Source organism: Candoia aspera, chromosome 4 (genome assembly GCF_035149785.1).
Source record: "Candoia aspera isolate rCanAsp1 chromosome 4, rCanAsp1.hap2, whole genome shotgun sequence".
Taxonomy (NCBI): Eukaryota; Metazoa; Chordata; class Lepidosauria; order Squamata; family Boidae; genus Candoia; species Candoia aspera.
This window is the reverse complement of record NC_086156.1, coordinates 80918284-80932452: the sequence shown is the minus strand read 5'-3', so window position 1 is coordinate 80932452 and position 14169 is coordinate 80918284. Positions and strand designations below refer to the sequence as shown.

At 41.5% G+C, this 14169-nt stretch overlaps 1 protein-coding gene across 1 annotated transcript in view; it reads left to right on the top strand.

Moving 5' to 3' along the window:
- The window catches only part of ARHGAP23 (Rho GTPase activating protein 23), a 169787-nt gene that overhangs the window by 68171 nt on the left and 87447 nt on the right, over positions 1 to 14169 (top strand). The window contains exon 2 of the mRNA XM_063300754.1: positions 6902 to 7081. Coding sequence (XP_063156824.1) covers positions 6902 to 7081 — 180 coding nt within the window. The remainder of the gene's footprint in view (positions 1 to 6901; positions 7082 to 14169) is intronic.

The window sequence follows — 14169 nt, the reverse complement described above, 5'->3', positions numbered from 1 at the left end:
CTAGGGTGGCTGGTGCTGGAATGATACTGAGAGATTAATCTCATGAATACGAGGTAACCTTATTAGCCTCCTCATCTAAATGGTAGGAGGGCTTTGTTACAGAAAGATAAGGATTGTGCGCCAGCAGACCGTGATACTCATGGAGCCATTGGCAGTGTCTAGGCTTTGTGTCCCCGGATAAAGTGGCTCGTGTCTTCTCTTCATTAACTCTGGTGCGTCCCCTACAGAGGCTGTCGGGAGGCAGGGTGGCTGGAGATCTTCTGCTGATCTGCTCAGAATATTCATGCTTGAGTCAAGCTAGGCTGACTGCCTCAGGGAGGTTGAAAGGGGGCTGTGTTGGGAAGGGGTTTGGGAGAGGGGTTGACTGTGAATTGCTCATTTGGTGCATTGCACCTGCTCACTAAAAGAAGGCTATGCTAAAATGTCAGTTGGGAGCCGGCTTTTCCTCTTGAACTGTGCTGTCCCTTTATCACACCAACCCTTTCTTTGAATCTTGTCATGCTGCCTCTTCCCTCATCATAATCTGGCAGCCTGCTAGTCCTCATAACATCCTCTTCCAAATCTCTGCTGATGATATCTCCTCTGTCCTTTCTCTTCGCTTCTTTTTCTTCTGGATGTGGCGTTCAGCCTTGGAAGTAGAAACGTACAGATCGCTCCATATCTGGTTGGTGCCAGTATCCCATGTATTCTCTTTGTTCCGTCAGTTCCTCATCAATATACATTTTAAAAAAATTAGCTAAGGTGAAATAAACTAACCTGCCTCTGTTTTTGTATGCAGTTCCTCTTTATGCAGAGATGGCAGGTTTTTGACTCTCGAGAGGTACACCAGGTCATTATAGGTCTCTTTGGCAGTGGTGGGAGGTGCACCCATGTGTATATACCGTTCTGCCCGTGTACACATGCACACACATACACGCACAAAAAACCTCCCCCATGCACACCTATGCACACAGTTTCATGCATACATGCACAAACATTCTTCCCATGCCTACATTTACACAGCCTCCATAGGAAAGTAAAATTGCTATTTTTAAAAATAATTTGCCACAGAAATATATTGATTTTACTCTTTTTTCTAATGAAGGAAAGTAAAATCAATGTATTTTGGTGGTAAAAGACATACTCCTTGTGAAAGAGGGTAAAATTGCTGAATTATTGCTACTACTAGTGTCAGAACCAGGGTGACTTTCAATACTTTTAGTTGGGAGAAAGTAAAAGCCTCTTGCTTGCCCTTTCCTTCTAGCAAAAGTGCCTCTAATAGCCTGATGACCAGCTGTAGCCACATAGAGGAGAGGCAATGGACCTCCAGGTGGCCTGCACAGCTGGGTGGCCTCCTGTGAGCTGTTTACCCCTGGTCTAATGCGTGCATCTGTCTCTAGCATATTCATCCGATATACAGTCTTTGAACCAAGGAATATTTCAAGACACAGGCTATTGGACAACTTCTGCTCTGTTTTGTAATGATTGCCTTAGGTACTGTGTCAACCAAAGGAAGGGCATAATGTGGCCACTTTTTTTCAGCAGCCTATATGATAGGTCTCTCCACTATATGCCTTGCCACAGAGGATATAATCTCCAGTGCTGCCTTGCTTTGTATAAACTGGTTGTCTTATCAGATCCACCATGTTCATTGTTGGATTACCAGGAAGAACAGGCTGAGGAGACCTCTCCCCCTTAGGTATAGTAATAAGTATTATTTTCAAAAAGTTACCTATAGAGGAAGGAGAATCTGTCAAATTCTGTTTTGTTTAATTTCTCAGTTTTGTGGGCAACACTATAAAAAACAAAACATCCTACAGGGGCTCAACCACCACCCTGCCCCAAAGTCTGGGAGGACAGCCAAGTTTTCAGTGACTTTCTGAACATCATCAGAGTGGGAGCGAAACCCATTTCATACATATTTCTCTTAGCTGTGTATATACTTTTGTGTGCATTTTTCCTAATATGCTTCGTATGTTACATTTCTCCCTCTCTTTTAAGCTAACCTAGAGATACTGCCTGATAGATTAGTGATTTGAAGGGATTGGGCAAAGAGAGAGTAATACAGAGAGGATCTCTCTTTGACTTCTGTAGAAGAAGGCAAGAATCTGGAGAAGCAGTGGTTTCTGGGACTGTTTTCCACTCAAGAAGCCCCTGTGGCTATGTAATTGCTAAGTGGAATTACATAATGTTTGCTTGTCTACTGCTTTGCTTCTTGGCAGCTCTCTGAAACATTCCATTAACACAGGGAGGATCTTCTGCCTTTACCTTTGCCATCTACATTCAAAATGTGTGACAAAGAGGAAGAGATTTATAAGCTGGGACCACTGACAGGCAGGTGGATGGATAACTTGCTTAGGTGTTGAAGAATCTTGAGTTGAAACTAATTGTTTATTATGTTTCTGTGCTGCCAGAATCCAGAAGTTTAGAATTCTTGGTTTATTTTTTTGTTGTTATAGTCTGTCAGGTTGACTCTGATTTCTGGTAACTGCTAGGACAAGTCTCTGAATTTTCTTGGCAACATTTCGGAAACAGTTTGTCAGTATCTTAGTCTTAAAGGTGAGAAAGAGTGGCTAGCCCAAAGTCACCCAGCCAGTTGTGTGCCTAAGGCAGGACTAGAACTCACTGGTGCCTGGCTCCTAATCCAGTGCCTTAACCACTAGAAAAAATGGCTCTTTTCCCATTATTAGGCAGCTGGAAATATGAGTCTATATTCAGTTTATTAGTTATTTCCACTTCTGACCTTTTTTTTTTAACCCCCTTTTGGTTTCTTAGTCCATGTTTCCCTAGATAGCATGTGGTTTTTCCTAAGCCCAGATCTAATGGGATGTTTTCATCTCTTTCTCTGTCTGGATTTAGGCTGGTTTTGGTGTCTTCCACAAAATCTGCATTATTGGTCGTCATTTTGCTGCTAAAATTCTCTTAACCTAAAGTTAAAGCAACTTTATTATGGGGTAATAAAATTTCAGTAGAGCTCTTAGAGTTTTCAGTTAATTTGTTGGTCTCTTAATTGGTTACTTAATAATAAAGTATTGTAATTCATTATAAACAAAGTTTCAAAGTTTTGGGATTATAGAAATTGAGGGGAGACTGATTAGACATATGGGATGCACATGTTAAAAATGTCAGGGTCTGGATTGTAGTTGTTACAAATTTAGCTTTTGTTTGGAAGAAGAGATGTGAACTTTTAGGGGTAACTGACTGTGAAGTTAGGCTTGAAAAATATGACGACAATGCTAAGCTCAGTTTTGGAAAGCAAGTTGGGTGTTGAATAGGATTTCTGAGTTTTCCTTATCTATTCTAAGTGGAAGATGCAGTACTAAGTAAGTAAATCAATTCAAATATGCGTAATGTTATCACACTCAGATTTGGCTTCGGGTGAGGACTCATTTAAAGAACATGAGGGCCCAGTGAAAAAGCAGATTCAGACACACACACATTCTCCCTCTAGTTCTGCATTACCATTGCAGATGGATTTCTGCAAAATGAAATGTTGAAACTTCTATATTTAAAATGGAATACGTCCAGAACCTGGACTGGAAATAAAAGATGTATCTAGAAGAAACATAGGGGATACAAAGGAAACCATGCAGTGAAATCCTGCTTTGGAGAAGGACTCCTAAGATTAACACAGAACTCTATTAGCCTTGGCTCTCAGCCTGATCTACCCACAATTGACACAGAGCTTCATTAGCAAATGGATAGACCAGCTTGCTTGAAAACCCCATTGGCCTGATCTTCCTGTTGCCTAACATGAGGCTGTGTTTGTCTCCCCCCAAATCCTTTTAATCAATTTATCTGTTGACCGCCAAGGAGCTGGGTTGACTGGCTCATTTGAAAATCTTGTTGGCCTAGGGCAAACACAAGGGGCTTTTTTTACATATGGTGGCAGAATGATGAGGTAGGCAACTGCAGCCTCTTCATTTTCACATCTGTAGATCACTCACCCATAGCCCTGCCTGCCACTCTGTTACTTTTCTGGGACTTCCTTAGACCAGCCTCGTTTAGGATATAGTGAGAGTTTCCATGAGAACATTGCTTTTTGCCTTGCTGCCAGATAAAGGCAGCAAACAGCGATGCAGAGCGAAGTAAAGAAGTCTGTAACACTGACCTGATGTCAAAGGCAACCTACCCCTCAGCTGTGACCTAGTGCGGAATCTCTAAATGTTGAAGTCCAACCTGGCTGAAGCTTTTCCTGAAACATGCTGGCAAGCAACTCTATCTTACGTGACCTGCTTTGAGAACTCTCTGTTTCAAAATAGGATATAAAATGTCCGACTAAATAGATAGTTAATACTGATTGCAGAATTCATTTTTTTTGTATGAATTTTGATTATTTTAACCTGCACTATCTGTTAATGAAGAATGTTTAATATGCTGAGGTCTCATTTGCTCCCTTGTAGTTCCTCGAAGTGATAGCAAACCATCTGGTTTGAACCGATGAGACAAAGAGGTGTATAATTCCCAGTGCATAATTCCACCCTAAAGTATACAGTGTCATGTTGCAAGCTTCAGGCATCCCACAGGCTTTGGGGAGAAGAAAGGAGACAGAGCGCCTTCAGATTACATGTCAGACTTGAGTGATGCATTCCTCTGGTTTACTGATGGAATGTGGTTATGAGGGGAGCTCCCTTAGTGTCTCAATGTCTTACACCCTGAGTGGTGGTGGGGACTTTAGCAATAAGAGTGTGGTTTACTCAGAGAGCTATAGTTTGCAAACAGCGTGGCGATTTTTTTCCTTGTCTGTGTTAAAATCTGCCTGCGTTTGAAAGTGGCAGAATTTTCCTTTCGCTTCCTTTTTTTTAGGACTCAGGTTTTTTGAGGCTGCAGTGATGTGGAAAAAGAATTTCCACTTGGATCACTCCCCTTCCTCCAAGCTGAGATCAGTTCTTTTCTTTAGCCCCAAGGTGTCATATCTCTCAGCTCATTCCTTCCATTCCACTGTTTAGTTCTTCACCCTGGACCTTGTCTTTGGAAAATAGAGAAGGAAGCTTTCAAAGGCTGCCGAGCAATTTTCAAGCATTATTGTTTCCATGCTGTTTCCTCCCATCTTTTAGAAGCTTGAGCTGCAGTCAGTGCGGGATAAGAGTGAAATTGCAGATGTGTATGCTTCTCTGCATAAAAAACAATTCCACTTTATTGCATGCTCTCTCAAAAAATTAAGAGTTCACTGGTTGGGGAGAAAACAGCAATTTAAACCCAGCTTCTTTGGAATTGATTATCTGGGATTTGAGATATTGTCAAGCATGTTTTTTTCTCCCTCCCAAAATACTTATTTGTATCAGATGTGTGCAACAGCCTTTATCCTTATCACTCATGAAAGTCCAGCTGGTGACTCCTGTTTTTGGAGGGGCTTCTGTCCCTTATTATCTTAAAGCTTAGAAACCGATGATAGGCGTATAAAGATGGAATCTTCCCTAATTTGGTAAGGGATAGATTAGGCAGTGATTCTATCTCACAGCTGCTTATTGTGCAGTTGTGTTACAAGGACAGGTTAGATCTGGCTTGAACAAATTGTGAAAGGGGTATTGTTATAATTAGGGTTGGGGTGGGAATAGAAACTGGGACAAGTTTATTCGTAATATTAGGGTACTTCCACACTTTCATTCTATAACCCTAAGAATCATTTTTAAAATACCTTACCATTGACCCCATGACTGTTTTCCTGGGAATACTGAGATTTCCAGATAAGCTTAACAGTGCAGGTGACAAATACAGGAGTGAAAAAAATCAGCATCCAAGCACTTCCCCACCTTTTCCCCTTATCCTTAATTCATGCTGATTTTTCCCCCCTTGGTGATGTAAGCTGTCTGGTTGCTGTCCAGTATCAAAAGGCTCTTCTGAGGATAGTGTGGCACTGCAGTTAGTAACTGTGAGGGAGAAGAGACTAAGACAGGCGTAAGGAAGGCATTCTTACCCAAGTTCCTCCAAGTTTGAACACTTAAATGGCAAAACTATATCCACAGTGAGTTTTTTGGGTTTAAGAATGAGGCTGGAAATTATCTGGCTTTACTGCAGAATGGAGATGTTGGCAAGTGAACACACAGGCACTAAACCAGTCTAGGGATAGCATTAATCCTGTGTGTGGAAATGCCCTTAGTCTTACCTGTACAGGTACTGGATGCTGTTCTCCTATGAAGAAGTTCTGGGAGATACAGTTGGAGATTATTCTGTTTTATTCCACAAATAACCCTGTGAGGTAGATAAGTTGACCAGGCATGGGGGTCTACTAGTTACATCTGGGCCTGCCTACCTGTCAGTCAGAGGGACTGATCCTGCACATTTCTGTTCTTTTCTCTGTCCAAAGAATGATGAGGAACCCATTCTGGATGCAAAAGCTCACTGATTTTTCAGATAGATTAATGTTCTAAGAGATTCAGAGTTAATACTATAAAAACATTATAGTTTCTTCCCTCCCTCCCTCCCTCCCTCTACAAAACATTAATTCACTCTTAATCTTGCTTTTCTCCAGCTTGGTAAACTCTGGGCAAATGATATGTTCAATAGAAAGAGTCCATAACTTTATAACAGTAGGGTGTAAAAGCAATAATACTCTTCTTACAGCAAACTGGACACCCTGGGAAAAGCTGAATTCTGTTTCTCCAACCTAGACCCCTCTGCTCACAAAAAAACAGACCTAGTTTCTGCCAGGAAGGAGCCATTGAAGCCAGGAGCACTGAGAAACTGGATGTGCTCCAGGAATATCCTAGTGCCAAGGTCTTTAAAAACACTGTCTCTCTCCCACCCCATCTTTGGAAAAGTACTTCTAGCCAAGTATGTTCTGTTTTGATCACCAAAAAGCTATGTTCAACTATTTATATGAAGTGGTTTTTACGAGGGGGTGATTTTCATCTTTCTCCCAATACCAGTTGGAACTTTGATTGTGTTCATTTTCCTCTCTTTGTTTTGTTTTTCACAACAGCCAAAACTGGTCCAGAGAGATGGCACAGCCACAAATGCCAATGCGCCGCCCGTGGAGTCCTTTCCCTGGATGGGGCCAAAGACAGTGGTGCTGCACAAGAACCTGCAGGGCGGTTATGGCTTCACTCTCCGGCATTTCATCGTCTACCCCCCAGAATCAGCTGTACATTCCAACATGAAGGTAATGTGCTTTCTGGATTTGTAAAGTGCATGCAGTCATTTGGGAGGTGTGTATTTATCATACACTATCCCAGAGGATACTCCCGGAGGCACAAGCTGTAGTACCTTGCTTAACCAAAGCAGGTCTTGGTGTGGTCAGTGCCTGGAGGGTTGGAACCTGCATGTAGGACACTTTCGAGTTTCATCACAGAAGAAAGGTAGGATATATGTAAGTACGTTGCGAAACAACAACAGCAACAACAACAACTCAAGATGTTGTGTCGCTAATGTGACATTGGAGACACTGCTACTGTTGCCCGGCTTTTGTCTACATAAGAAAAGCCCATACTATCTTTTATGCTAGGAATAATTAATTACGTGACCACTGGACTTGACTTCTTCCCTCCCCCCACCTCCTTATGTTTTATAGCTAGAAAGAAAAGAAGAATTAGATCATTGGCTTATCTAGCTCAGAACTGATCCACAGAATTTCAGGCAGGAGTCTCTCCTGCATGTATCACATGCCCCCTAACGATGAGCTACAGGATTTGCCCCCAAACAAATAAGGAACTTTTCATCTTTCATGAATGAATTACATGTAGTGATTTTATTCTCTGATTTTAGCTTATTCATAGCCTTTTTTTCTTTTACTCTCTTTGACCCTCACAGATTTCATGAGCTCTTTGATGAATGCCTTGTGTCCATGGCTGCAAATTCCACAGGTTAGCTCTAAAGTGCCCAAAACAAACCCAGCTGTTGCTTTTTTCTATTTCTTATATGTCAGCCTGCGATTTTTTCCTCCTCTTCTTTTCAGAGAACTTTATCGACTTCTATATTTCTCTCCAAAGGTATTTTAGCTTATAAATATATCTAATCTCTTGTTGGCATCTTAGGAATCAATTATAACTGCCCCTTTTTTCGATTCTTCCCAAACATAAAGAAGTTTTTTTTTCCAGTCACAGAAGTATCTTCTATTGGTCTGCAATAACAGCCTCATCCATACATTGCTCTCCAGACATATTGATTATAATTTCCCTAAATGTAGTGTGGCCTTTTGGTCAAAGTAGGTGGGAATTCTGGAAGATGTATTCCAACATAATTGAGGGCACTAAGCCAGGGAACACAGCTACAGATTTGTGAATTCTTTATACCTGATCTGCCATATCATCTTGAGACTGAATCAGAACTCAGCAAACTAAACTTTTTATGTTGAGCTGTTATTTAAGTGCAGTTCTGGCTGAGATTGTCGTGGATTGGCTATATTTCAGGCTAACCAAATATTAACATTGGATGAGCTCATATACACTGATCTAATTCTGTTTTGTTGGCCATTCTGGTCTACTTTGTTGACTATTCTGGGCCCGTAAGAGCTATTCTGCACCTCTTCACCTCACTGTACAAGCGGCAAGCACCAGAATGAGCAAAGATAGCATGGTAGCTTTTTGGTTACATTCTGTAGTAAGTTGAGAAACTGTAGCATAAATTGTAGCTTTATAGCGTGGGCTTTTTGGAATTTCCTGGCATCGAGCCCCAAGCAGATTATGATCCACTTTGTTGAAGCTTAGTATACATGTTATTTCCTCTTCGAAACTGCATTTAGCAACCCTAAATGGTTCTTGGAGCTGGGAGGTGTATACACACAGTATATGTAAATTGTAATAAATTAAATAATCATGTATTCATCCGAAGCACAGCTAATTTGCTTACTGATTTATTTTATAAGATTTCTATACTGCAGCAATGGTGTAGAAATCCAAAATTCATAAAACATCCATGGTAAGAATAATAAAGATAGCCAGTTTGATCTAGTAGTTAAGGCGCCAGGCTAGAAACTGGGAGACTGTGAGTTCTAGTCCCTCCTAAGGCACAAAGCCAGCTGGGTGACCTTGGGCCAGTCACTCTCTCTCAGCTCTAGGAAGCAGGCAATGGCAAACCATTTCCAAAATCTTGCCAAGAAAATTGCAGGGACTTCAGGCAGTCTCTAGGAGTCAGGACTGACTCAAAGGCATCAAAATAAAATAAAGTATAATAAAACATCCACAGGACACAATAATAGGTTGCAAAAGTAATCAACATCCCCATTAAAATAACTGGAGTAACAAACAACACACTCATTCAACTGATAGTGTTGTCCTCATGACTAATCAACCCTCCAGAAAAGCACTTCCTTAATCCACTTTCAGGAGGCCTTCAGTCTTGGGGCAAATCTAACCTCTAGAGGCATGATAAAAAAAACACTATCTTCTGGCCTCAGCACCCCTAACCCCCAACCTCATAGGAGTAAGGGGTCATCAGCAATTTTTCCTGGAATATATGGATCAGATGGATCAGTTCTGGCTGGAGAAGGTGGCCCTGCAAATATCTTGGCACTAAGCCATATAGGTCTTTAAGGTTTTTTAAAAAAGCACTTTCAAATGCATCTGGAAACTTACAGGCAGTCAGTGAATGATTCTCATCGTATATAACTAATATGTTCCTGGTGCCGAGTGCCACTTAATTCTCAGGCTGCTGCATTGTGCACCAACTATAGCTTCCAAGAGATCTTCAAAAGCACCCCTATGGAGAATGCTTTGTAGTTGTCCAACTGGGTGGTGATGACAGCATGAATTACCATTGCAAGATCCTCCTACTTCAGATAAGGCCATATGCCATTCTCTTAAGAGATTCTCAGTGAACATACAGCAACTCCATTTTGCTTGGGTTCAACTTCAGTCTGTTTTTTCCCCAGCCCCCAACAGCTGGGCAAGGGCAAGATTTGACTGGCTCAGCCTGTGGTGACAGATTGGGTATCATCAGTATATTGATGATACTGCCCCTGAACCTTACCCAATGGCTTCATGTAGATATTAAAAAGAAGCAGGGAGAGGAGTGAATCCTACTGCACTCCACTGGGTTAACTTGTCCTCCTCCAGAACCACCCCCTGAGGAAGGAGTGGAATCACTGTAAGACAGTGCCCAGTCCAGGGTAGCGTCAGCCCCCACCAGATAGACCGGACCTCAGATCAACTCCACAGGAAGGCTAAGACCACTTATATTGTGATTGTCTGTAATAACAGAATCTTGCAAGTCTGATTGTGCTGTGCCTCCTCCCCACATGAATTAGGAAGGTGTCTGTCTGAGCCACTTACACATATTTTCTGGTGGTTTTGGACTTAAGCCATGTTTTTCTCCTCATTGTTTTGGTAACGGATCTAGCCTATCTCTGTCGAGGTCATCTTCCTTATTCTCTACAGATACCAGGATCAATGGTATTGAAGGCCATTAAGATTATTTGATTATTTGGCCATCCATTTGGTATGTTATCAATAAACAGCACTACATCCACGTAAAACAACACAGTAAACCAATAATAGAAACAAAAACTGATCATTGGAACAGAAGGGCACACCTCCTCCATTCAGTCCCTAACAGTGGTCATCTACCAGCACAACCAATATCATTTTCATCCCATATTCAGGCTGTATCTAGACTGAAAGAAGTCTAAATAATTCTCTTCTTTTAAATAAGTCTAGATAATTCTCTTCATCTACAGCAGTGTTCCTTAAAGTGTGATCCTAGGACCCCTGGGGGTCACCCAAGTCCCTCTCAGGGGTCTGCAAAATCAAAATTATTTGCCATTCTATGTTGAAAAATAATACAATATTAAAATCCCATCAAACAATCATGAGAAGCGGTAAATGCGTCAATTTTCATTTTTAATATGGTAAATATTTATAAATATAACCTATTGAAACAAAAGCTCTTTTGGGGTCCTCCATAATTTTTAAAAGTGGGAAGGGATCCTGAGAGAAAAAAAGTTTAAGAAGCACTGATTTAGAGCACTCTAGAACCCCCCATCCTCTCAGCAATCCCCAAAAGGAAAGCTTGGAGATTTGGCAATAGTTAAGTATGGCCTTATCCAAGGAGGGCCCCTCAAGGATAGAGCACACCACAGCTCTTTTAAGGCTATGCACAATACTCCTTCCCAAAGTGAGGCATTGATCACTCGTGGTTCTGGTCTGCAAGTGGCAGAGATCCTGCTAGGGAGCATGCTGTCACTCTGTCACAGGCCAAAAGAAGCCCTGGCTAACATGACAGTATGGTGCCATCAATGAAAAGTCAAGACTTTTGGAGTTTTGAGCAAGTTTGTTAACAAAATGCTGTGCAAAAGGGTCATACCTTCCAGCAGAGATCTATCAGCATATCCCTTTGCAACATGGAATTGGACATCTTAAACAAGGCACCAGTGAGGGAGGAGAAGTTGCTTCCTTAATGCCTGTGTAGTCATGAACCTGAGGTCATATAAGTACATAGCCAAGTTAACTTTTTGTCCTGGGTGGGACAAGAACCCTTTCCCACCCTACACACTTTCTTTAGGTTGGTACCCGCCTCATACCAAGGTGAGCCTCTCAGCCCATCTTGCTGTCAGTACTATCATATAGCAGCTGGCACTCTTGTAAAAGAAGGCATCTTCACGAGACACCACACAGATCTAACTTAGGGACACCAAACTCACCATAAGGACCAGGGTAAGCCTCAGGCCTTCCAATGCCAGGATTCTTCCACCCCCACCTTTCATACTTGACACTGTGGCCAACAGTGTGCTCCCTCCTCACAAAGAATCCTAGATGGTAAAAGATAGTGCACTTCCTTGTGAGTCCTTTCTCAGACCCAGGTAAGGAGAATGATGGCAGCCTTCACTCCCCATGTAGCCCAGGAAGACATGTACCTAATACTCTCACTGTTCTCATCAGAGAACAAGGAAAAAGAATGGTTCCTTTTTTAATGTGGCCAGTAGCAGCAAATCAGGATGTATTACCAAATAAAGTCAAAGACGATAGATCATTAGCCCTCAGTGGAAGTTTTCTACATGTTGTACAGCTTTTGTCTGTGTGGAATCCTTCTTAACTCATCCATGCTCAACTCCATCTCTTTGTTCAGTGGTGCAGCCCAGAGATTTTCCATTTCAGTTTGTTAAGCCATTATGGATGTAAATGGAAGGTTGGCCTACAGTACTTGTAGGTTGGGCTCCCTAAATTATTTTCCATGTCAGTAACCAACTGGAGTCTATGCCCTTTCTCAAGACTCAGCTAAATATATCCAGACTACCTGAACTGGGAGGTACTGTTTTAATTGCTTCTTGTCTCCCATTGCTCTATTGTACACAGTAGAAATCAGCAGCTATCTGTAGTTTTTCTCTCTTGATCCAAATCATGTGCAGTATACCGCTTAGGCAGCCTTTTTTGGCGGTGAGGTAACAAAGAAGACTTTTTATTAGCAAGGTCAAATTTTCTGGAATTTCCTTTATGATATTAATTTCTAGGCTCCACCCCCCCTATTTTTAAATTTTGATGTGTGCATAGTATTTATTATGCATAAATGATAAATATTAATAAAGCATAAAAAACAAGCCAGGCATATGTCTCTCATACCCATTACTTATAAAAACACATTGTGATTTTAGATATATGTGTAAGTTGTTGTTTAATATTAAAAAGACATCTAGCTTTTGGTTGGACGGTACTACCAGACCCATATCATTGTTATTTGGTATCCTTTGAATTACCAGGTTGGCTGCAGAACTACTTCCATTTTTGAACGTTATAAGCCTCTTCTCCATTCTTGCTGTGCAGTTCCACAGTCTCTGAATATATTTCCAAATGCCTGAGAACAGCTACCTCTGGGTGTCCTGTTCCATTCACATGTAATATCTGGTGTATAGAGCCAGCTTTCCACTTTCCAACTCACACAGACCAGAGCATTCACCCTCTTTTTTTTCTTTTTCTTTTTCTGCTTTTGTCATTTCAGAAAGAGAAAATGGGTCCTTTGCCAGCTAAGTTCAAAGGCATTGCAGGGTTGTGGGAAAAGAGATGGGTTTGGGTATGTGTTAAACCACTCCCTGTCTGCCTCTTTTCTGCGCTGTCAGCTTCATCTGTACAAAAGGGTGACTGTTGTGTTCCATGGTTTGGACAAAAGGCTGTCCCTCTTCGCTCTCTCTCTCTCAACCCCCTCCCCGCTTTAGGCAGAGCCAACCAAAAGTTGGCTCTGTTCTTTGTTGGTCTCTTTCTCCACCCAAGAACCAAATGTCTATCCAGAGCTTTTTCTCTGTGACAGGAATTCTGAAAATTTTGAGTGATCTAAAAATTATTTCTTGTTGTACTGGGAAAGTTTGGCCAGTGCTGGAAACAGCTGAGTGCCTCAGAGGAAAACAACAAACAACAACAATGGTAAGAGAGAAAAGGGAGGCAGTCAACCAGTTCGTTGAAACTCTAGGAAAAACAAGTTTGAAGGAGAGTCCTTGTGGGTGAAGGAGCAAAGCAACGGAAGGAAATGTTGAAGGTACCTTGTCTGGAGATGAGGACAAACAGGGCTAGGTAGAGATGAGAATAAACATAAACAATAAAGATAATGCTGTGGGTAAATAAGAACATATGATGAGTCAGAGCGCTGGTATGTTATGTATTTATATGTTGCCAACTGCATTAAGAGTTATGGTGGCTTACAAGCAAGGATTTAACATACCCATTGTACAACACAGAAATGTAAATTATAAAACATCCATGACAAAAATAACTTAAACATGTATAGAAATAATATTAAAATGTCTACAGTAAACAAAACCCAAATAATGACATTCTAGCATCCCAACAGGATGATTAATATAAAAATAAGAACTATAACAATCTTACAATAACAATCACCAGCAAGGTAACACTGAAGGCCCTCAAGAATAGTGTGGTCTTTAGTCTTTTGTCACAGAGTTTACTGAGCTCAGTTCTCTACACACTGATTGCAGCAGCTGTCCACAGTTTGAGACAGGAGCCTTTCCTGTGTTGCCCCGGGATAATCAGAGACTAGTCTGGGGGCATTCTGAGCTTGTGCAGTTCCAGTGAGCAATGAGATCAAACAGGTAGTATGGCCAGAAGATAGGAAGAAGTAGGCAGCTGGCAAAAGACAAGGCAGAGTACCTAATAACATCTGTTTGATCTCCATTTGCTCCTTTGTCCCCTGCAAATGATTACAGTTAAAGAGTGGGTGTGAATTGGGCCCACAACTTCCAGCAGGCCTAAATAGTTGACCAACATTTGTGGTCAGCACCAGCTTTGCCCATTGGCTAATTTGGGGAAAAGG